This window comes from Naegleria lovaniensis, assembly GCF_003324165.1.
Source record: "Naegleria lovaniensis strain ATCC 30569 chromosome Unknown tig010, whole genome shotgun sequence".
In the NCBI taxonomy this organism is placed as follows: Eukaryota; Heterolobosea; class Eutetramitea; order Acrasida; family Naegleriidae; genus Naegleria; species Naegleria lovaniensis.
Genome location: NW_025407832.1, coordinates 53,708 through 76,972, shown reverse-complemented (window position 1 = coordinate 76,972; position 23,265 = coordinate 53,708). Strand labels below are relative to the sequence as shown.

The 23,265-nt window shown below is 38.0% G+C and overlaps 14 protein-coding genes across 14 annotated transcripts; 6 read left to right on the top strand and 8 right to left on the bottom strand.

Moving 5' to 3' along the window:
* Window positions 1–1,461: 1,461 nt before the first annotated feature.
* C9374_000434 (uncharacterized protein) lies at window positions 1,462–2,448 on the bottom strand (the record flags this gene model as incomplete). Its single annotated transcript, XM_044693968.1, has 1 exon — window positions 1,462–2,448. The coding sequence occupies one exon, from the start codon at window positions 2,446–2,448 to the stop codon at window positions 1,462–1,464; it is 987 nt and encodes a 328-aa protein (XP_044552262.1).
* A 335-nt stretch (window positions 2,449–2,783) lies between these two features.
* C9374_000433 (uncharacterized protein) lies at window positions 2,784–3,596 on the bottom strand (the record flags this gene model as incomplete). Its single annotated transcript, XM_044693957.1, has 1 exon — window positions 2,784–3,596. The coding sequence occupies one exon, from the start codon at window positions 3,594–3,596 to the stop codon at window positions 2,784–2,786; it is 813 nt and encodes a 270-aa protein (XP_044552261.1).
* Window positions 3,597–3,981: 385 nt separating this feature from the next.
* On the bottom strand, window positions 3,982–5,289 carry C9374_000432 (uncharacterized protein; the record flags this gene model as incomplete). Its single annotated transcript, XM_044693946.1, has 1 exon — window positions 3,982–5,289. The coding sequence occupies one exon, from the start codon at window positions 5,287–5,289 to the stop codon at window positions 3,982–3,984; it is 1,308 nt and encodes a 435-aa protein (XP_044552260.1).
* Window positions 5,290–6,311: 1,022 nt separating this feature from the next.
* C9374_000431 (uncharacterized protein) lies at window positions 6,312–7,166 on the bottom strand (the record flags this gene model as incomplete). The annotated part of the gene is made up of 1 exon (XM_044693935.1): window positions 6,312–7,166. The coding sequence occupies one exon, from the start codon at window positions 7,164–7,166 to the stop codon at window positions 6,312–6,314; it is 855 nt and encodes a 284-aa protein (XP_044552259.1).
* An 852-nt stretch (window positions 7,167–8,018) lies between these two features.
* Window positions 8,019–8,984, bottom strand: C9374_000430 (uncharacterized protein; the record flags this gene model as incomplete). The annotated part of the gene is made up of 1 exon (XM_044693924.1): window positions 8,019–8,984. The coding sequence occupies one exon, from the start codon at window positions 8,982–8,984 to the stop codon at window positions 8,019–8,021; it is 966 nt and encodes a 321-aa protein (XP_044552258.1).
* A 555-nt stretch (window positions 8,985–9,539) lies between these two features.
* C9374_000429 (uncharacterized protein) lies at window positions 9,540–9,821 on the top strand (the record flags this gene model as incomplete). Its single annotated transcript, XM_044693912.1, has 1 exon — window positions 9,540–9,821. One exon carries the CDS (start codon window positions 9,540–9,542, stop codon window positions 9,819–9,821), a length of 282 nt encoding a protein of 93 aa, XP_044552257.1.
* Window positions 9,822–10,710: 889 nt separating this feature from the next.
* Window positions 10,711–11,735, top strand: C9374_000428 (uncharacterized protein; the record flags this gene model as incomplete). The annotated part of the gene is made up of 2 exons (XM_044693901.1): window positions 10,711–11,317; window positions 11,482–11,735. The coding sequence occupies 2 exons, from the start codon at window positions 10,711–10,713 to the stop codon at window positions 11,733–11,735; spliced, it is 861 nt and encodes a 286-aa protein (XP_044552256.1).
* A 122-nt stretch (window positions 11,736–11,857) lies between these two features.
* C9374_000427 (uncharacterized protein) lies at window positions 11,858–13,343 on the top strand (the record flags this gene model as incomplete). Its single annotated transcript, XM_044693890.1, has 2 exons — window positions 11,858–12,838; window positions 12,927–13,343. The coding sequence occupies 2 exons, from the start codon at window positions 11,858–11,860 to the stop codon at window positions 13,341–13,343; spliced, it is 1,398 nt and encodes a 465-aa protein (XP_044552255.1).
* Window positions 13,344–13,435: 92 nt separating this feature from the next.
* C9374_000426 (uncharacterized protein) lies at window positions 13,436–13,897 on the top strand (the record flags this gene model as incomplete). Its single annotated transcript, XM_044693879.1, has 1 exon — window positions 13,436–13,897. One exon carries the CDS (start codon window positions 13,436–13,438, stop codon window positions 13,895–13,897), a length of 462 nt encoding a protein of 153 aa, XP_044552254.1.
* A 1,485-nt stretch (window positions 13,898–15,382) lies between these two features.
* C9374_000425 (uncharacterized protein) lies at window positions 15,383–18,033 on the bottom strand (the record flags this gene model as incomplete). The annotated part of the gene is made up of 2 exons (XM_044693868.1): window positions 15,383–15,748; window positions 15,820–18,033. 2 exons carry the CDS (start codon window positions 18,031–18,033, stop codon window positions 15,383–15,385), a joined length of 2,580 nt encoding a protein of 859 aa, XP_044552253.1.
* Window positions 18,034–18,223: 190 nt separating this feature from the next.
* Window positions 18,224–18,943, top strand: C9374_000424 (uncharacterized protein; the record flags this gene model as incomplete). Its single annotated transcript, XM_044693857.1, has 1 exon — window positions 18,224–18,943. One exon carries the CDS (start codon window positions 18,224–18,226, stop codon window positions 18,941–18,943), a length of 720 nt encoding a protein of 239 aa, XP_044552252.1.
* An 80-nt stretch (window positions 18,944–19,023) lies between these two features.
* On the bottom strand, window positions 19,024–20,484 carry C9374_000423 (uncharacterized protein; the record flags this gene model as incomplete). Its single annotated transcript, XM_044693846.1, has 2 exons — window positions 19,024–19,677; window positions 19,744–20,484. The coding sequence occupies 2 exons, from the start codon at window positions 20,482–20,484 to the stop codon at window positions 19,024–19,026; spliced, it is 1,395 nt and encodes a 464-aa protein (XP_044552251.1).
* Window positions 20,485–20,808: 324 nt separating this feature from the next.
* C9374_000422 (uncharacterized protein) lies at window positions 20,809–22,569 on the bottom strand (the record flags this gene model as incomplete). Its single annotated transcript, XM_044693835.1, has 1 exon — window positions 20,809–22,569. The coding sequence occupies one exon, from the start codon at window positions 22,567–22,569 to the stop codon at window positions 20,809–20,811; it is 1,761 nt and encodes a 586-aa protein (XP_044552250.1).
* Window positions 22,570–22,817: 248 nt separating this feature from the next.
* On the top strand, window positions 22,818–23,183 carry C9374_000421 (uncharacterized protein; the record flags this gene model as incomplete). Its single annotated transcript, XM_044693824.1, has 1 exon — window positions 22,818–23,183. One exon carries the CDS (start codon window positions 22,818–22,820, stop codon window positions 23,181–23,183), a length of 366 nt encoding a protein of 121 aa, XP_044552249.1.
* Between the last annotated feature and the right edge of the window lie 82 nt (window positions 23,184–23,265).

Here is a 23,265-nt window from a genome sequence, read left to right as displayed (position 1 = left end):
TTTTTCTCTTGTTAAAAACAATAAAATATTTCCAAAAATAAATGCTCATCATGTGCGAAAGAGAGAATTCACTTTGCTGACTTCGCATTTTCAAAACCTTTGATTTTTGGAGAGAGATAGACCCTTTTTAAATTGTGCAGGATATGAGAATGGTTATCATATCTTGGTACGATCATAATCATCAAAAGCATATGGTTGTCTGAGAAATTACAGGATCGGTTGTTGTTTTTTTACGGTTGAAAAAATGAATTGAGGAGAGCCTCAATTATGTAGATGATTCAATGTTCTCAGTTTCTCTTAGACCTGAGGTAGTAGTTGATAGAGTGCTCGAAAATATGAGGATAATCCCTGCGCAAGGAGGATGGAGGGGAGTCAAAGGATCCGACGTTTCGCTCATTTCAAGATAGTACCATGAATGTCGGATACCTCTTGTGGTGATGCGAGGACAATTCGCTTTTGATTCAGGTACAGATTTGAAAGCTTTTATTACGACGTAATCTTCGGGAATTTAATTGACCCATTTTGTGTGGGACGTTGGCAAATTCAAAATAGCTCCATGATTCCTTGAATTGATTTAATGACAATCTTCCTCATACGTTGGAACAAAATGTAATTTCTTTGCATGATTGGTTGGTTCTGAGAAGGAGTTGTACTCCCTCATCAGTTCGTCGAATGTATTTGGCCCAAAACGTATACCTAGGGCTTTTTGAATATTACAAGGGGATTTCTTTTTGATTTTGTTGTCCAAACCTATAACCTCACCACTCTTTCGCTGCAATGAGAGTGTATGTTCAACTTCGTCCAATCTGTTTTGTGATTGTGGATTGTACAATTTTTTGGGTCCTCATTAACTATCAGTGAGAGGTTGTGGGATGAGTGACAACGAGATCGTTTACGGCTTAAATACGAATTCTTTGCATCGAAATAATACGTGAAACGACCTAGTCTCCCTTTTTGCTGCTGTTTGCGATTCACACATATCTGTGGATCGAGAAGAATAAGTGAAGGCACTCAACGAGGGAGAGTGACTTGTGTTGGTGTAGCAGCTGTCACATGACCTTGTTTCTTCGATCTTCGTTGTGGTTGTCAGCACACTCCAAATTAATCCCAGCTCGGAATGAACATCTTTCAATGCCACATCAATTAGAAAACTCATTTGTTGATAGTATTCGCTGGTGTTCATCGTGTAACTATTTCCTGAATGGCTCTGACCAAAGTACACTCAGTTCAATACATGAGGTTGGTGTTTGTTTTTCTTTGAGAGAATATTAAAATTGTCGCTTAGCGAAAAAAGAATTGAATAACGGTACATTCATGGTTTGGACTGTTACTGACCCGACAAACCCTCCCGAAATATTGTGAACTTGGACGGAAAAGCAATCCGTTCATCAGGGGCATACGACCTTTTTCAAAATTTTTCAATTTTTAAGTTCAAAACAACGAAAGATTACAATTACTAATTTATTGGAGATAGTCTTCAAAGTGTGGAACGAAATTGACGAAACGAACTGTATTCCTTCCATCCACTTGATTCTCGTACTTGATAGCTTCATATTGATTAGAACTAAAACGAAGTGACCTCTTGTGCTGTTTCTTTTTTCCATTGTTAGGTTTTTGAATTTTGCCTCTAACTTGGTGAAGGCTGTTGTCCTTTCTACAAGAATGGGATTTACCTTGATCGAAATAATAGACAAATCGAATGGGTCGATGAGTTAATTCGGCTCCTCCTTTTGAAGTAAATTGAGTGTTGTCGCCAGGTTGAGAAGAAAGATGAATGAATGAAACACTCTTGGGACGAGAAGAAAATGAAGCTTTGACCGGTGTAATTCTATCGTTCGATGAATGTTGTGAGCAAGGACTACCAAAGTCGAACCGAGTTTGCGACTGGCAAGAACCGTTGGAATGTGTGGAACCTGCATGAGAAAATTCGACCTCTGTTTTGGTATTTGAGGCTGTTGTCTCGGAACACCAGTTTTGAGGATTGAAGGCATATATCTGTGGCGTTTGATTTCTTTCCACACAGTGCATTGATTTCTCTCCAAACAATTGTTTGAAGTCGTGTGTTTGGCGGCATGCATTTCCCTGAAGAGAACTCCATTTTAATCCCAATTCAGAACGGACATCTTTAAGAGCAAGGTCAATCCATGAGTCTATTTCGCTCAAAACTAGATCCTTCTCGGTGCTGAGCGTCAGCAACGAAGGACCAACAATTGGAAAGTTGAGTGTTTGGTCGAAGCAAAGAGAGAGGTCCGCGGACTGTCTGTTCATATTCCCTGAAATAGCTTGTGGAGAGAGTTCTTCTTTTTCCACATCAAGTAAGGAGACGTCTGTTTCATGAAGTATATGATCGAACAACCAGTGTGCTTCGTTCGGCATTGTGCTCGTGTCCATGGACACTGTGGCTGCAACATCATGCAAAGAAAAAGGAAAAATAATGTCTTGCTCCATAACTCTAAGTGAATCTTTTTTACAAGAAAATTTCTTTTAAATTCTCCAAAAAGACTGTTGTTAACCATTACAAAGAAACCATCACTCGTCAAGGACGGTTAGGTGGCTGCAATTTCGCAGGTATATATGATTTTTTTAATCTTTCTATCTTTGGAGAAATATAACAATTGCATATGGTAATCGCAACTCTGATTTTGAACAGGAAAAAGCAACTATTTTGATCTACGATGGCAAGTTTTTAATGTGGTTCGCATTTCACATGCTTGTTCTGAAAGAATCTTTCCAAGTTGAGCCATCGATACGAATCGTTGAAATTGGACAAGTTGTGGAAGGCTTTATTTACAAAGACGAGATGAACGTGCTTGACATGTATCTTGCTTATTCGAATTCAACTTCTTCATTCTTCTTCTCTTCACAATGGTGTGGTTTTGGTTCAAAGTGCTTTTTTTCTTTCGACCTGACTTTCTGCGTTCAGCAAGTTGCATTAACACTTGTTGCTGAGTGGGAGTTAGAACTGAGAGGTTTGCAAAAAAGAGTTTCGAATTTGGAGATTCTCTTTCATAGGCAGAGGGCTGAATGAAGTGTTGAGACTTGTTGAAATAATACACGAATTTCATGGACTGCGTTGGTGAATCAACGTTATTGCAGCTTGGTTGGTGCTTATTCTCTGTAGCAGGTTGGGTCTGTGATTGAGGTGAAGAGTGTGAAGACAGGCATGGCAAAGAGTCGTTCTCAGAGGAAGTCGAATTGTTGACACTTGGTACGAATGGCTCAGTCAAGATTGAGTCAGAGTGCACGCATTGTGGTGAAGAACTGAAAATACTCCAAGTTAGCCCCAAGTCTGATTTCACATCTGCCAAAGCAACATCAATGCAAGCGTATAACTCTTTGACATGAACGCCATGGATACAATTGACCTCCTTGTGACAGCTGTCACTTACATCAACTCTGTGGGCGTCAATGAAATGAGACTTTGCTTCATTTGAAGGGCTTAAAGAAATCTTCGGAGCTGCAAGGAAGGAAGAGTGCGAATGATCTTCTGTTGAAGTCAACAGCAGACTGTTGAAACATTCATTGAGTAGGAAATCCTCTTGAAGAACAGTTTGTGTGAAACGACTCTTGTAAATCGAGTTTTGAAATGATTGCATACTAACAACAACAATATTCCAGGGAGATAAACACTTCTCTTTTTTGAAATTGCTATTTTACTGTTGCTGCTGGGCTTTTTTAATAGTGTATTAATTCATCGATGGAAAGTCAGGAGACATAATAGCAAGTGATTTCGCCCTCTTTCTTTGAATGGCAGTTTTGCAAGCTGGAACTGTGCACGTTTTTTTAACACCTTGAAATTGGGATGGCCACAACCCCATCTTAATTTTGTACCGGTTTGGAAATTACTCAATATTTTAGGAAGAAAATTAATGTCGGAAGAAATAAAGCAGTCTAAAGTGAATTGAACGGCCTCTCGATACGAAGGTAGTGGGAAATTGTTCTGTTTATTCACTTTGCCCACTGCATTAGATATCAACTTTGTTATTGATATTCGTCAGCATTGGAATGCACAAAATGCAACTGTTTTCCGTCGTGATGTGAATTTTCAATCTGAATTTCATCAAAGATATTTTGACTGAATCGAATTCCATTCTGTTTCTGAGTGGCATTTCCACCCTGTATTGTCATTGGCGAAACACTCGTCGTTGGAGATCGTTCTTGCTTCTTTTTCTTTGCAGCTTTTGTCATTGTTTTTCTTTTCGTTATCTTGGAGGAGCTTGGAGGAATCACATAATCACAAGTTGACGAAGTTGTGTTTGCTGCATTCAAGGAGTGATGAGACTTTACAGATGTACCCTTTGAGGACTGAGAAGGATTAAGGAAGGAATGGTTCTCATCAAAGTAATAGACAAATCTAGTGGGTGGATGCACTTGTGTGAAACTTGAAACAGCCATGTCGTGGGGTTGAGTCGTTGGTGGTGAATTGGTGGCAGAGTTGGAGAGATGAATAAATGGTGATGTAGTAGCATTCACGTGATGTTGGTTTGTAGTGAGAACACACTCTTGATTTGAGGCCCTCACTTTTGGGATGGAAATTGATAATGCATTGGAAGAGGTGGAAGCAGTGGAAGAAGAAGCACATGAAAGAGATGGACAACCATTCGATTCATCACAAAACACAACAGGGGTGTAAGCGTTGGGCAAGAAGGCAGTCAAGTTGCCAAATCGGGCGTTCATTTCGACAGATGTCAATCCTGCGAGGTGTTTTTGTAGCCGAGGTGCTGCTTGTTGAACAGAAACAGGAGAGATGGATGTGATACAGGTGCAGTCATCACCGTCATCAAACGATGTAAAAGGAATACTACTGATGCACATGTTGAAGGGATGATGTTCCTTGTGATGACATTCATGATGATTGGCACCTATGGACGATGAAGGATTGTGGAATACACTCCATCGAAGGCCTAGTTCTGAGTTGACATCCTTCAACGCCAAGTCAATCAGTGCTGACCATTCGCCCTGTCTCTGCATTTCAGTTGGGATGGATTCATCAGCACCAACTCTTGATTCTTCATTTTGGCAAGATGATGCATTAGAGGTTGCAGTCTGGATCGTTTCCAAACACGTTTCAGAAGACTCCATCATGAAAGAGAGATCCTCCACTGGATCTATGGAAGTGTGTTGTGAACTATTCTCAACAGAAGTGGGACAAATTTCATTCTGCAGTTGTTTCTCATCAGTCGCTTCCTGTAATTCATTCATTTCTTCCTCTGCAATGGTAGATAAACCCTGTAACTCATCGATTCGTATGACTCCTTGTGTCAGTTCTTCTATTAATTCATAACACATGAGTGCTGCAACTTGGAAGAGTTGTGTGTAATTTTCTTTTTACAAAGATACAACATGTTTTGATAGTCACCATTTAAAGACCATGATGAGGTGCAAGCTGTATCTTTGTGGAAAAATTTGCATGATCATAACCACGACTTCTTTCCTTTCATGTCCATCTTTATAGCCAAAGGATTCTATTGGGACTGGATCATGTGAACGAGCGTCCGTTTTTGCGTGTATTCACCTCTCTCTGACTTTCTCTCAGATTCGTCTTATTGACATCGGTGAACACTTGTGAAACAAACAAAACTTTCTTTTAGTGGTATATTCATCAAGTGCGAAACAACATGGCTCGAAGAGACATTTCATGACAAGTGGTTGCCAATTGCTTTAGGTATTCATCATTTGGTCATTGAATCAGAACCATGAAAACAAAGCAAACGGTTTGTTTGTTCCAATAATGGCAACGCTAACAACGGTGATGCTTGATCACATGACATTGTTGGAGTGTTGCCGAATAAATAGCACGCACGCATGGATTTGCCACTTGCTCTCAATCTTTGAAATCTCAACGTGCCATCTTGCAAAAAGTGAAACGCGTCTCAATAATTGTAGATAGAATGGAAGCATGGTTTCCAACCGTTACTATGTGGTTTCACAGTAGCCTTCATTTCGGAAAAGGCAACTGTAACTGCCAATAATACTGTTCAGTCATGTAACTGACAAGGTGATAATTAGATCTACACGCTAGATTTAGTGTTTTGTATTTCTCATACTAACAATGAACCAACATTGAATACAGTTATCTCTCTCTGTCTCGGACGGACCACAGTTTCGAGTCGTGAACTTGTGTGTCTGGAGCAGTATACAATCAGCCTCTGCAAATATTTTTTAAGGTTTTGAAAACTCGACTTTTACAATAATTTAGAAACAGTCGTTAACCGCATGTTTGTTTATCGAAAGATGGATTCATAAAGTTTCTAGTGCTTGCAAATTTAAGAACACGATTAAGGGCTAAATTATTCATGGATTGAGAGTTTTTAAGGATAATCAAAACCTTGGGATTGAACAAAATGTAAATGATCACCACTAAAGACGGCATTCTCGATTTGAATTTCTTCGAAAATATTGTGGGAAAATCGGAGAGTTGGGAGTGATGAATGAGAAAGTGGTGAAGAGGTGTGGTTGCCCTTATTTACATTTCGGGAGATGGAATCATGCTTATTTTGTATAGCTTGAGGTGGATGGCCCTTAAACTGTTGTATTCTAAGGCATGTCTTGTTGGTCTTGGTTATTTTACTGCAGGAAGGGTTCTTTCTTTTCGTGGAAGTTTCCATGATTGGTTTTTGTGTGTTGGGAAGAAACGAGTGATGGTCATCAAAGTAGTACGTAAATTTACATGATTTCTTTCTCGCTGAATATCTCAGTTTCTCTGATTTCATTTCTTGGAAGGATGATGATGAAGAACCTGCCTCAAGACTTGCTGAATTTATAGAAGACGAAGAATTGGAATCTGGCGAACACTCCTTGCTAGAGCTGTATATGGAAGGAAGAGATGGTTCACTCATTGGTGACGACGATGAGGGGGATACTGGCTCTAAAAAGATGGTTGGGTTGCGGGCATAATAATCATGCGATCGAATGTTGCATGTCTGCGAGTTTTTCATACTCATTGATGAAACGTATCGTTGTAGTTTGTGTCCATCGTTGAGTGAAGACGTTGACTTTGAGTACATGGTTTGATCTGTCTCGTCTGCACAAGCAGAAGAGGTTCTTTCTGGATGTTGCATGGTTGGATTTCGACATGTCGAGGTGAACACACTCCATGTAAGTCCCAACTCTGAATGAACGTCTTGCAAGGCAAGATCTATCAACGTGTACCAAAACACTTTCATTATCTGTGTGGTGGTGGCTGTTACTTCTTGGACAATTGTTTTTAAAAACTGGACGCTGAAATGGAACTGGAAAGTTACGTCAACGAGTTTGCTCAGGTCAACTTGCTATCTGTGGTTGTTGTTTTTTTCTTTTTTTGTTGAAGAGTCACTTGATGAAGGACGCATCCAACGAAACAGATCACCGATGTAGACACAACGAAAGAAACAGTAACACCGAGAGCGTGCGGTGACCATTGTATTTGATCATGTCTGAAACAACGACAACAACTAGTGACGGTTCAGATTCAGTTGCCAAATAACATTGTCATACCGATGTAATTATCAAGTACGTCTTAAAAAGTCAATGACCGAAATATGATCATGGATAATGGTTGTAAAATGTGATCTGCTCTCGAAATGGTTGGATTTCATAACTGAAATGCCAAGAACGAAAACAAAACGACAACACTTGAATCTACATGTGAACCATACCTTGCGACTCGGATTCAATATCTCTCATGATTGAATAGCTTTTCACCATACTTAAGGTAAGGTATTCGTTATTACTTTGTATCTAGTTGCTACGGGAACTGAAAACAAAACAAGAATCGCCTCAACAAAATGTAAGATTCTGAGACGAAGAGGAATCCGCAGATGGTCGTTAATGGGCATAGATGAGGTTCTTGTAATCACTAATTGGTTTCAAGCCTTTCTTTGTACGAAGATTCCATGTATAGCAGGTATCCTTACCATTTAAATTCGATATCCATTCAGCACCATTCGTTCCTTGATTGTATATCTTTGAGAACTTGCATTAAGATAACATAATTTGTGTTTCAACAAGACCCTTTTAATCATTTGACAAAGAGATGTCTAGAAATATTCTTCGATCAAAGCTCTTGACTCGAGAACATGCATTCGATCGCTTGGATTGGCCTTGGACAATAATTGGCCCTCTTTTCGCATTTCCTCAAACATGTTATGCCCTAGTTCGAAGACTGGACCTTTGGAATTCTTTTTTTTTGCAGTATTTCCGGTGGCGATGCTATTAAGACTTGAGGCGATTTGATTGCTGTTCTTTCTTTTCTTTTTTGAAATTTTGGCCTTTTGACCATGATCTTTGACGAAAACTAGCTTCTTGGGATGTGGATGGTTGTTCAAACATACGCTTGAATTTTGTTTGACTGAATAGGTTGGGGTCAAAAAGGAGTTGTTATGATCAAAATAGTAGGTGAATTTCATTGGTGGATGATAGGAGGTCATCCATGCGGCTGATGTTGATTTTCTTGTCGCGACCTGTGTGCCTGTGTACGTGCGATCTCCTTTTGATTCGTCATTGTTCAATGTTGGAGGTTGTACATTCAAAGAGGTGACTTGTTCAGTGGAAGAAGCTATTGAGCTTTGAGAGAAACCGAAACCATGATCCAAGCAACCTTCAAGAAATTCAGAGGTTAATGGGCTTTCATGGATGTCATCTACCAATGATGCATGCTCAGGTCCCACGAATGCATGTGGTAACCAACTATAGCTCACAAAAAATTCGTCCCACAATTGTTGTGTCATGTTGGTCAAGAGTTGAATTGGTTGCTGTTTTATGAACTGTTGTGTTTGGAAGGAAGAGTAATATGATTCAGATGAATGTTGGACCAGTTCTTGTGAACGCTGGAACCAATGAGAGTGAAGAGAATTCAGTGGGCTCCAACGCAGTCCCAACGCTGAATCAGCATCTCTCAACTCCAAGTCGATACATATGCTCGTCATAGCAACGTCCATTGAGCTTGGCTTGATTAAGGATGATTCTTTCTTTTCGCCGGCTAACTGTGGATACGATTGGAACATGGATGTGCATGCTGAGGAAGAATGAATGACTATGGAGAGTTGTGTTTTCTCCAATGGTTTGTTTTTTTTGTGTTGATCTTGTCCGATAACAATGAGATTCAAAGTTTGTTATGATGCCAAGAGGCCATTGTGAAAACTGAGATCTGTCGCAGTGTGTTACTTTTAAGATGATTGAATCAAGTTACGAACGTACAATTCCTTGAGACCAAACAACAGTTGCTGACATGTCCTTTGGCTTCGAACACGAACTTTTGTGAAGCTGTGGAGCATCTGGATATAACTAGAAAGATAGTGCGTTCGAATCGATGAAAGAGCCCACAAATTCCAGAGCATACCGACAACGACACCGCCACGAGGATTCGTTCGAACAGTATTGTGAAATTGAACAATTGAAACAAGAGATTAACCGCTGAACACAAGTTGTCTAGTTTTACATCTGACTCTCGTTGAATAAATACTTGGAAAGCCATGGTTTCAGAACTTTGCTTTCTATGAAAACGATCGAAGCAGGTTCAACCACAAATTTTATCATCCAATGAAAAGCATTACAAAAAAATGGTACAAAGCAATCAGTATCCCGAATTGAAAGTGTACATGAATAAAAGACTTTCGATCAAGATGAATGGAAAAAGACATGTGGAAGGAACACTGATCGGATTTGATCCATTTATGAATTTAACGTTGGAGAATGCTGTCGACAAAGTTGGAGTGATGAGTGCAAATCAAGACGGAACATCAACACAAACCAAACAAGAAATTCCTCTCGGAACAGTTGTAGTGAGAGGAAATTCTATTGAAATGATGGAATGTTTAGATCCTGTCTATTTTAGAAAATAACATCTAAATTTTTATAGTACTTATTAATATTATTTAAATATTCGATGATGATTTTATCGGGAACGAGAGAGAAAATTCATATCAACAGAGTAGCATCATGCTTTGAAATTTAAAACACACAACAAGACAATTATGAATTTCATTTCGTGTCATTCTCGTGCATCATCATTAGAAATTTCTTACACAAAAAGACAACTTTAAGAAAATATAATTCAAGCATGTAGAACTTGATTCTGTTATTATTGCATATTACTCTCTCCATACATCATCATCTTCTAGAGCCATGACTTTCAATAAAGCGTCAGTCCATTATTTCAAAATTAATAGGCCACATCTTTCCTGCTTATTTGGAATTGGGTCATTTCGATGTCTGGCCAGTTTTTACAGAGGGGAAAGAGCTAACACCCAAATTAAATAATTTCGTTGATTTTTACAGCACTAGAGCTTTACCGTACGAAAACCAGGGGAAATACTTACAGTAATGACAAGGTCACCTCGGTCGATACAATCGTGAGATATGATCGAAACATTTTCATCGACCAATGAAAAAAATTTCACATGCAAGTCCGCCATTGGTCGCAGCGGAGCCTCCAAGTTTTACAACGAGACGGAAAGCTGCGAAATGGAAAGAGCCATTCTGGTGATTTTCACCAGACAATCATTCTTGTGTGTTGTTTTGTAACAAATGTGGTTCTCCTTTCAGAGAGAACTCTGCATTCTTTCATTTTTTCACCCGAGGCCAGCAACTCCTAATTGTTGTTGAAGACCAATTCTTGTGGGTCATCTTTGATAAACCTTCCTTGATGGCTCGCTCGTGAAATTGAGCCGCAGATTATTGAGCGAACCGAACAAAACCGTTTTAAAAAAAATATTCCACAACAACCCAATCATGAAGGTCTCACAAATCCTTTTGGTCGCTCTCGTGTGCGTCCTCTATGTGGCTCCATTCTATGCCCATGCCATCCATAATCGCCATGCTGCTCCAACCACTTTACAACAATTGAAGCAAGATATCCGTGATAGAATTTTGAAGGATGAGAAGTTAACCGACAAGATGATGAGCTTCTCCTTCAAGCAAATTAACGGAGGTGTTGCTGTTCCAAAGCCAAAGGGTGGTTTCTCCTTGTGCCCAATGTGTATCAATTTGTTGGATCAAACCATTAACCAATTGTTGAACATTATTTTGCAAGGTGGTGTTATTGGTTCATGTGGTGCTTTGTGTTCCTACTTGTCCAACTTTGGTGCTTTGACAGTTACCGCTTGTAACTTGATCTGTGATTATCTTGGAGTTGAAGAATTCATCAAACTCATTCAAGAAGCTGATTTGGATGCTATTTATGGATGCCAATTGGTCTCCTTGTGTCCAGTCCATGATTGCAAATTGCCAGTCTGTGCTCAATTCTTCAACACTCGTGTTGTTCCACAAAGTGCTCCAAAGGGAACTACTTTCACTGCTGTCTCTCAATTGAGAGTTTACAATCAAACTGGTACTGGTGGTATGTAATATTTTGATATTCTCTTTTTGATGTTGAACGTTATCTTTATGATGTTGCATTTTGAACTACAATTTTAATTCAAATCGATCACGCCTATTCTTCGTTGTGTGTATCACGCTCATGATGATTCCCCTATCACGCTAATCATTAATTTACCCCAACAGAACTTGCATTCGAAGTTAACGGACCAGTCACTGGTGACATTTCTGGTGGAGAATTGGTTGCTGAAGGTTTCTCTGCTGGTGTCTTCCAAATTCAAGTTCAAATCCAAGCTCAAGATGACCCACAAAACCAAGTCACATGGAACCCAGGTACTTACGAATTTGTTGTTGCTGCTTGTGAAGGAGAATGTGGTAGCAAGCACCCACACAGCAGAATTTTGGCTGAGTCTCATGCTTTGTTCAACGTCACTGCTTAAATAAATTTATGAACATTTGGTTCTTAAAGAAGCCAGGTATGTTTCAGTATTTCCTCATTCTCAAAAGACATGAAGATGGGTGATCCTCTTGCTCAATACCTGCCCTTTGTTGAAACAAAAAAATGAGTATTCTCTTTTGTGGAGATTTGCTGCTGACTGGTTTGAACAACACGCATCTCGCCACAGATCAAGACAATGATGAATACAATCCATACGATATTGACAATCGTTTTGAAAAATTTGAGTACAGACCGTCCTTGATCCGAAAGGACACGGAAGAAATGATCTCGTTCTTCGAACACTCGACATTGGATCATCCTCTCGATATTTCTTATATTTGTGCTGGTGGAGAATTAACCACGTACAGTCTCTTGTTTTTGAATGGGCATGAACATGAATTTTTTCTTCAAGCTCATAGAAAGAGTGGTACAGATCGTTTTCAAAAAGTATCATTTGAGAGATTGTTCGAGCAAATGATTCAAAAACTATTACATGATGAAAAGAATAGTGGTGATAGACGAGAAAGAAGTTCTAACACTCAAAAAGGAGACTCGACCCAATTATCATTTCAAGACTCACGAGAAATGAAACAAATTATATGCAACAATGCACATTGCATTGTTTTTGAAATGATGGATGGAAAATTATACTTGTATGATATTGAAAATGTTGTACTGTTTCCATTTATTACCTCTCACAAATGTAATCTCAAGTGTATTGGTAGTGGAATCATGTCACCTGTAATTCTTGTAAATGATATTTGGAATGATGATACTGTCATGGTTATTGACACCAATGCATGGATCAGAGAAGATGGATATATTAATTATTATGACAATATCACCAAGATTACATTTCGGGAAAAATCAGCAGAGATCAAATTCATGAAAAGCTATTGTAGAGAACTTTTCTTATTCGTTCTCACCAATAATTGGTTATATGTTTGGGGATTTGGTACTTCTAGATATGGATTCGAGCATTGTCCAGAAAAAACAATAACTCGTGTCACGACAGGTTTTGAACATGAAGGAAATATTATTGCTATGGAAACTGGTTTTGCACATGTAGCTCTGCTACTCGATTCTGGATCTGTCTATGTTCGGGTATGTAATTTCATCATGATTTATGACCAAGACTTGTCACACACACCTATCATCCAATGAATGAACAATAATAATTTATTTTTCACAGGGGCTTAATAACTTCCAACAATGTGTGCACAACATCACCGATTCGGAGAGTCTTGATGAATTCTACAAAATACCACTCAAGAAACCTGTATTATCATTATGTTGTGGATCTACTTGTACTTGTATCGTGACACGTGATGACATTGTGTTTTTCGGAGAGGTGTGTGAAAGGTTTATAGATCCTCCGGTTTCTGTAGTCCTCGATGGAGACTACCAATCCTTTTCTCGATTCTGGGTTCATAGGAAGGAGTTTTCCAATGAGGAAGTCAGCTTGGGTCCTTGGCATGGATTTATTTATCGACGAACCTTTCAAACGAGACCATTTCATTTACACTTGTTTATCAAAAAACTTGGTGAAAAAGTGGACAATACGAAATTGAGTGATATTTCCATTCGAACACTGACATTGTCTGAATGATGAACAAGGAATAGTGTTGAATTATTTTAGGATCCTAAATGATCCTTTGGAATTTCTTGTTGTGGAAATTTTGTAAATTGAAATTAAAAAAAATGATGAATCGAATTCGTGATGCTTTAGCATGCTCGGAGCCAACAATTGAAGAGAATGAAAAGAGAGTGGAATGGATTCACAGATCCATGATGAATTTGAATAATGAGGATGATGTTGCTCGGATTTGTCCTTCTTGTTTGCAACCAATTGTTGTTGTCGAGAAAATGAATCATCACACGAAAAGCTTGTATTACCAAGTTGATGAATTATTGGAACATGTTTCAATTTGTTTAAATTTATGGAATAATGAAAGAAGGAAATTGTTTGGAGAAAATAATGAAGAGCCCAACATGAACGAAATTTCCACAAAGATCAAAAAATCCTCCACCAATAATGACAATTCTGAAAACTCTCTCACCAAATTGGATGATGTACTTGGTGATGACATGTTGTATCATTTTCTGACATTTCTTGATCAGAGTTTCCTCATTCACACCTGCATGAGAGTTTCAAAACATTGATATGAAAAAGTGCTTTTGATTCCCATGTCTTTATCACTGCGTAATAATAAGGCTCACTCTCTTTCCAAATTACATTCCATCACATCCGATCCAAACACATTTAACTTTACAAGTCTCTGTATCTCAGCGTCTGAAGAGCTTACAATATCAGCTGACATGATTGGGCTGATTACCAGAAGTAACAAATTTCCTAACCTCGAGTCGTTATGTCTAAATTCAGACTTTGGAAAAGAAGATGTTATGACATCACTTCAGGATGCTTCAAGTCATTGACCAAATTGGATTTGTTCCCAATACGAGTACTCTGTAACAGTGAGCACATCAAAAAGCTAAATCATTTGGAACTAATTGATTGTAATGTAAGCAAGGATGGAGTGATGACACTTACTAATTGTTCTTCAATGAGAAATTTAACATATTTGAGCCTTTCATTCAACAGCTTTGGTGCTGAAGATGTGCAACTCATTGCGAACAGTAGCATTTTGAGAAATCTTGAAGTTTTGAATCTACTGCTAAATGTCTGTCTAACAGTCCTCATTTAACAACCATTACAAAATTAGATATTGGATTTAATAATATTGGGAATGAAGAAATTTCAGTACTTTGTGAAACAGAATTTTTGAGAAATGTTACAGATTTAAATCTGTCAAGCAATGAGATCACAGACCAAGGCATCTCTTTGTTGACCAAAAATAGTTCAAACATGACCAATCTGACTGTATTACTCGTCAGTGGCAATCCAATATCAGCAAATGGAGCAAAATTAATTGCCACCAGCAAGGCCATGCAAAAATTGAAAAAACTTTCTTTGAGGAACTGTAACATAGGTGATGAGGGAATGTCTGCCATTTGTAAAGCGATTTTTTGAATAATTTGACAGAGCTTACGGTTGACGATAACAACTTTACAGACACAGGTGCAGCAGCTTTAGTCTCTAGCTCTTTTTGTAACAAACTAGAATCATTATCATTGAACCGTAACAAAATTGGACTTTTTGGGGCGCGAATGCTATTAGCAGCATCATTCACACGTCTGAGGTCACTACATTTGACAAGTTGTGGCATTGGAGATAGTGGAGTTTTCGTTATTGCCAATAATCCAACATGTTGCCAACTGAAAGGCCTATCCATTGATAGCAATGACGCTTCTGCTGAAGGAGTTCGAGCCATCTGTAACAGTTCATGTCTGAAGAATTTGTCCACATTATCCTTGTGTGGCAATAATATCAGAAATGATGATGTTATATTAATTGTCCATAATTTGAGGAAATTGATTTTTTTATGCACAAGTAGTCTGTCAGATCCTCAGCTTAAGATTACTTTGTCAAAATGTCTCCCTCATTGCCGCTTTGTCAATTGTTAAATATTAATTATTATGATCACTCAGAAATTCATTGAAATAGGAGAATAAATTGCCAGCCCATGTTAATCACAAGCTTCTTAAAAAATTCGAAAAAGAGCACAATCATTGATCTTGCTGATGTGTTCATTGTATCAATTCGTTTCTTTGTTGATTCATGGGCTCGTCCAATAAATCTTGAGCGAGCTCCTGCTTTTGCGAATTTTGCTGTTTCATCATCATGTCGGAAACTCTTCCGCAACAACACACTACATGGAACAACAGTCGATAGCTCTCGAAAATAATATTCCGAGAAGGAAACAAGGCATAACTGAGAGCAATGGCCAATAATAGTGGAAGTAAATTGAAAATATCAAATTTAAATAGAAAGAAAATTCTCGTTGCAAAATGTTCACCCTCTGCCAATGAAAGCAAAGACTCGGCAAATGTGAATGAAAAGTATGCTAAAAAACCAATCCATAATATACTAGCAACAAGTAAAAATCGAGTGAACTGAATGGAGTACATGACGAATGATACGTTTGAGCAAATATATTCAACCATTCATCATTTTGAAAACTTACTCTAAATTGAAAGAATGAAATGCTAATTAACTCTCGCAATCTCAAGAACATTTTCACGCTATACAATAATAATAATATCAAAATGACCAGATACATGAAAATAATTCCGAACAGCATGCCATACAGGAGGGAGAGAGCTGTGTAATCATTCTTCACTTGAAAAATATACAAGTACCCTAATAATGGAGCAAATATTGTGAGGATTGTGCCAAATAATTGAAGAGCTAGAAGTGGAATACTAATTTTCATGGACATGCCATGATTCTCATTCTTTTTCATTGCATTGATCCAAGTTGAAATTATCGGTATTGCACAAATGAACAAATTTCCCAGGGCAATGAGAAAAAATATATCAGGGACAACGTCTGATATTTCAGAACTATTTCTTCTCAAGAAATCGCAAGTATATGATGTCAGCAAGCATAGAAATGAGAATAGGAGTGTAGATGCTGCATTGAGCTTGTAATCACACACTATCTGTGCCCATTTGGTGTTGGTAAGGTGTATTTGGTAATAGATATTTTTTGAAGCTCTGATCGAGTGCGTCTTTGATTTAGCCATTGTCCAAACATTACAAGGCCACAAGTTTTGAATTTTCAAACTCGTTATATTCCTTCTCTTCAAAACGACATTTTTGATGAATTGTATCAACAGAGGTAGCCAAATCAGCATGGTTATGACGAGAGCCAACGCCATTTCCAATATCAAAAGAACAGCATTAATGATTTCAGAACAGTACAAGGGATACCAAAAATACATGTAACTATCACACCGCGAGGCTGTCTTAATATTAGACATTTCTGCTTTGGTGTCAATTTCAATATCTGTCCCTTGTGAATTGATTGTTGCAGTATATGGTCGAGGGCAGTAGCACATGGAGCTACTTAGCAAATTGCCATAATAATTTTGGATTTGATTCATGAAAGGAAAGCCCAAAGCTATTCGATCCAAATTGCCATAGCTGCATTGAAATGGCAAATTTGCGTTCAAACAAATATCGAGACCATCACTCACAGGATATTGTGAATAGTCTCTGCATGCCCTACACGTCGTATACAGATCAAGAATGTCGGCTGTAAGACCCAGGCTATATTCCTCTAATTCTGGAATCAACTGAGTAATATTGTTCCAAATTGACTCTGAGAGTATGGGATTGAATGATATTTTGGCTCCTTTCAAGTAGCTCTCCATCCATGAAAACATGATAGAAAGCGATAATTGTTGAGTATACAAAGGTCCTTCGGGAATTAAATCAATATCCTTAACGAGAAGCGACGTCAAGTTGAGGCCATAGTCAAAGATTTTGGAATCATTAGTTGCTTGCTCCAGTTCATTGAGCATGTCCTGAGAAAAACAAAACATCCTGTCACAAATAGAATCATATGGAAAGTCCTCTTGAGGGCAATAAGCTTCAATATTCCCATAGTAGAAAGAAACATCTGCATCATACTGATAATTAATCAAAACAGATTTGCTCCTCTCGTTAATAGTAATTGCTGGGCACGAAAGAGGGCTCGATTGATTGGGAAACTTGAATACCCATTCTGTTTGATTGTACAGGGGCAAATATTCATTCACAATTGCCTCCGTTTGGGAGAAAAGTTTGGAATGATTACTGTTCGATTTGTTGCGATTGCTCCAATATTCATACCATTGAGAGCCATAAATTGAGAAGGGACACACCAATGAAGTGAGAAATGTCGAGCTGCTGGCATCATCGTATTGATCGAGTGGTTGAGGATCTCCATAAGAAGATTTTCGGACTTTCCTACTCCTTATTGCGTGTGGATTCCTTGACAATGATGTTGAAAATAATGAATTCCTATTAAGGGGTGATGAACTCTGTATGGTTGATGATGAGAGAAAGTCTTCACGACTCGGATGGATGAAAGTCAATATGATTAATACAAGGATCAATAGAAAACAACAACAAGAAGCAACAGCTGCAAAAACAATCGGTTGAAAACAGCCTTTCATAATAGTTGAGGATGGCAGCCATTCTTGATTCTTTCGGGAATTGGATGACTCCACCCTACTAGTTTCTACCTCGTTCTTCATTGAGGTGTGATGAAAGGAAATTGTTATTGGGTCGTTTCTGTCCTTCTCTTGTGGCGTAGAGAGAAATGGTGCATCCATAATGGTACTCACTTCTATCGAGGAGTCCTTACCCGAATGATCAGCAAGAAAACGATCATCATTATGGGGTTTCAACATGACGATAATAATAATTTTTTGAAAATTTGTTGGACTCGCTTCAAAACAATTTTCAACCAGTAGTAATCGAAAAGAAACTGATAAAAACAACTGATCATTCTTCAGATAATTGAGTAACAATTGAACTCTAACGTGATCTTTTTGGTGACGGAATGAACTTAATGTTTTAACAAAAAAAAAATAAAAAAAAATGCAACAACGAAACACGGGTCGATTTGGTGTCAAAACTTCACAAACTTTGAAATACAATTCCAATCTTGGAGATGCGAAAAGTGTGACTCCAGTCTATTTCCGATGGGTGGATGTAGATAAAGATGACGAGGAGAGTTCATCTCGTAAATATGATCATGCTATTCCACAATCGATCAATAAACAACGAAGATGGGAAACATTTGACGAGGAAATCAAAATGGAAGAAAAACAAGAAGATCAACGATCTAACACTAAAGAAAAAGAGGAACGAATGGAGAAAAATCAGGAATTGAAAAAACAGGAAAATAAAAAGAAGAACCAGAAGAGCAAGCATGTGAAACGATTGGAACAAAAAGAAATGGCAAAATTGAAAAAGAAGCTCGGAATTGATGATGAAATGGAAGAGGAAAAAGCCCAAGCGTTGATCAAAGAGGCACTTGAAAAACAAGCTACTAGTGCAACTCAAAATGACAACGGAGAGGAACAAGATGAAGAGGAACAGAAAGAAAAGATTGTTATCAATAGAGAACCTCCAAAATACTTATCCTGGAAAAGCTTGGCCCCAGAAAAGAATGTTGTGTCCGCCTATATTCCCAAAGACCGTGATCAGCTCTATAAAGTCAACCAATTAAGAGGCAGAAATAAGGACTATGATCAAAGTAATGTCAAGTCCAGAACGGAGAAGAAGTCTGATTTCCAAAAGAGCATATTTTTGTAATTGATTGACACTGATTTTGTACTAATATTTTACTCTTTGATCAACAATTTAAATTATTTACAACAGAAAAATGTGACAACTTATTTCAGAGATTTTGCAACACATTTAGCCATTAACCAAATCCGTTTCATCTTGTCGATCCACACCGATGCAGCGTACTGTTGTTGATGTGCTTGAATCATTGAAGATACGTCCAGATAGTTTCTCTGGGAAGGAATGGCCATTTTGAGCAAAATCATTCGTGAAGCCATGGCCACTACTGCACCTCCCATAGAGACATCACTGGCAAGTTGAGGCCATGTGGTTATAGTCTTTCCAATTTCAAGGTATGATTTCAGACCTCTTTCAGATGCTTGTGACGGATCCAAGAATTGAGTAATCAACTTTTTTCGTTGAACTACATCAAGATCCATATCGGGTTTCAAATATTCTTGTGAAATTCTTCCGTGCAGAATTGGATAGGACTGATCAAGGTCAAATCTTTCAATGTCCAAGCAACCTCGGTCACTTGCTTCCATCACCACTGGAATTCCAAATTTTTGACAGTGTAATCTTAATTGAACCTTGATGTCAAAACTGTCACACTCATCAATGACAAGGTCTAATTTGTTATTATTGGTTTCATCATCAACTCCAAGAAATTGTGAAATGTTTTTCTTATTGATGCCTTGATTGAAGATGACCACCTTAAGAAATGGATCAATCTCTGCAATTTCTCGTTTTGTAATCACTCCCTATTGCATGAGTAATATAAAATACACATGTTACTACTTAATCACAATTACTATTCAACCACTTACCTTCAAAAGGCCCAAGTCATACACCTTTGCTCTCAATCGATTCATATTGGTCAACTCCAACGTATCAAAATCTGCCAATCTCAATTCTCCACACCCTCTTTCCATGGCCAATGTAAGAGCCACGGCATGTCCAACAGAAAGACCCACAACTCCAATTTTCTTTCGTTTCAACTCATCTTGTTCTTCGAGTGTAATCTTGTGAGCATTACGGATCGTTCTAACTTTGATAAATTCTTCCTCGTCCAACAAGTGACACAAGACATTTCTCCAAGGATAATAAACCCAAACTCCATAATCTTCCATGCATGAAACATGTTGTAATTTCTCTGAAATTTTGCTAGAATAAAGTGCTTCTTGTTGTGAATCATTGGCATGCTCAGAGAACGTTGAATTGATAAACAAAGAAGGATTTTCCATTTTCACCAAATCTTTCAATTGGAGCCGCATGGTATCCACAATATGACAAGTTTGTCCAATTTGAGAGTTCAATAACTGATGAAGTGTCAAGCAGTCCTGTGGTTGAGAAAGTCTGAAAAACATGGGCTCACAACATTGAGTCATGTTGTTCATCCAGGTCAATCTCGAGTTTGTTACAGTGTGAATTGAATCAGCAGATTCGTTACGGCGGTCATGATTGGCCTCTCTGAGGATATTCAACACTTGTTCTCGAAGCATCATGTATGATGGCACATGCGATGGATCGTGTCTGTGTGGTTGTTTGTCTTGTAATTGTTGCTTCATAGGAGTGGTTGTTGTTGTTGTTGTTGTTGTACTTTTTTTCAAATCTTGAAAACAACAAAAGGAGTTAGATCAAGGTCCATTGAACTCAGAGTCTGATTTCCTAAAATATGAAGCTAGCTAGGAAGAAAGAATGAAGCGATTATGATCATGTCTCATCGCTTACGCCTCTAGTTTGAAATCGGATCAAAAATCACGACCCTCAACAAATTTTCAACATGTTGATCCTAATGGTGACCTGAAAGTTTTGGAGAACTCAAAATCTTGTGTGTCGCATCATGAAACGATCCATTGCTATTTTTGGATCCCTGAAAATGTGTGAGAAAATTATTGAGTTTTCATGAACACCACTCGTCGATTGAAATACATCATTTCCTTGTAATACAAATAACGAAGAGTTGTAGCATCACATTTCGTTTGGAAATTGAATTCAATTCGATGATGCTGTGCGGGCTTGGTTGTTTGTTGTTGACAAGCTGTAGGATGAGTTTCAACATTCTTTTCATCATGAGTTGAACGAGTTTGATTCACAGCATCAAGATGTAATGAGGATAGGTTTTCCACACTCGCATCCTCTTCTTGAGCCAAAAACGGATGGCACAATGCATTGGCAAATGTGATTCGTTTTTCTGGATTCCACTGCAAAAATTCTCTCAGTAAATCAAGAGCTTCTTCTGGAGCGGATGGAAAGATGGCTTTCAAATCCACACCTTCTTCAGAGAATTCATAAAAATGTTGTTCATAAAATTCACGAGCTCCATCTGAGCCCTTAATATCGTTAAGGTCCTTTGGCTTTCCTAAAAGGCATGTGATTAAGTTTAAATGCTCAATGATGCCTTTCATGTCTTGACCACTTTGTTGAACGAGGAAGAGAGGTCTTCGAATAGGTTTAGGACCCAACATGTATAGTAATTCTGCAAAAATACATCCTAGAGACCAAGAATCAACACTACTGGTCTGAGTGTCATATTGTAAAATGACTTCAGGACTTCGGTAATAACGTGTGACCACGTACATGGAATTTGGAGATTGTCCTGGATGGTCGGTTTCACTTGTGCTTAATCCAAAATCAGAAATTCTCACATGAACAAGGTCCTTGCCTTCGTGGTCGTCATTATTCGCTTCACGAGTAGAATGGGTCTGTACCAATACATTGGCAGGTTTCAAATCTCGATGCAACACACCAAAGGATCGCATATATTCCATAGCACTCACTAATTGACGCATTATATTTTTCACAAATTCGATCGAGACACATTGCTTTTTCTTTCCTAGCCGATTTAAATACATTTTCAAATCGCCATCTTGCATTAATCCCATCACAATATATAAATCTTGAAGTTCTTTCAAACAGTATGGCACATTTCTTGAATGAGTCGAAATAAAGACATCCACTAGTTCCACAATATTTTCATGATGTCTCAAATGTCTCATAATTTTAATTTCTCTTAACATTCGATAGGGAGCTCCACTTTCGAAAACATTTCTCACTTTCTTCACAGCAACCATTTGATAGGGTGGACTCTGACTTGTTGTTGATGAATTTGTGGAGGAGGATGTAATTGGACGAAATTTATCCCAACACGCAATCACCACTCCATAACCACCTTGTCCAAGAATTTTCACACAACCAGTACTTTCATCTCTGACAGGTTCATATCGGAGTGGAAGAATCATTTCAAATTCAAGAGAGCCATCAGGACTTGTAATTAAATGTGTTGCCACTTGTTGATGATGAAGTGGTTGAGGAAGAATTTGACTTGGCTCTGGAACAGTGAAATCACTGCCAAACGTTGAAGATGAATCATCGGAATTGTTTGAAAATTCATCATCAAAGTCTTGAATCATACTTTCATCATCTTGATTCGTTTTTGAATGATACTGTACATCAGAAGTATCTTCATCACAATTATTAATGATTTCTTCAATAATTCGGTACATTTCATCTGGAATTTGATCAAATTCAGAAGTCTTGTTGGTTCCTTCCTGAGATGAATTATTATTAGCATTGGTTGTTGTTGCTGGAAGGATGAAAGGATTCGGAGAAGGAGAAGGCTTTGAACAAAACAATAGATTACGAAATGTCATGTTATTTTTTGTGGGTTGTCAATTTACAATTCCAACTATTTCTTGCATTGTTAATTATTTAAAACAGTTCGTTGTTCATTGAGGTTGTGACTTCCAACGTGTAATATTGCACTTGAGGACATCTTAGTTCACATAGGTAAGTGACGACCAATTTACGTTGTTTCACACTTTGAAAAACCTTAAAATAGCTTGAAATGGTTCAATTCAGTAATGAACAAAATTACTTTTTGTAACAAAAGATTAAAAAAATGTCTTTTGAAACAAGCTCATCACCGTCGACGGATACACAGCAACTCCCATCAACAACAACAACAACAACAGTTACTGAACCTTTAGATAAACATGCTTTAAGAAAATTCCGAAAAGAGCAAAAACAACAAGCGAAAAAAGAAAAATTGACTCAACAACTCGGAAAGGAAGAACGAAAAGAATTATTTGAAAATCGGACACGAGAGAAATTTAATAAGTTATTGGAAGGATCAAATACAAGTGCCAAGAATGAAAAATCAATTCCGAAATTAAGATCGCTTCACGAGTCGTCATGTTGTGACCCAACTCAATATTATAAAGAAACATTTTGGCAAGATCCATGGTTCGGGTTGCTCCAATATTAATTATTAATTAATTAATTTTTCATAAACCGATTCAAATGTTAAGGAGCTAGCATTCTTGTGAAAAATACATGATGAAATGTCA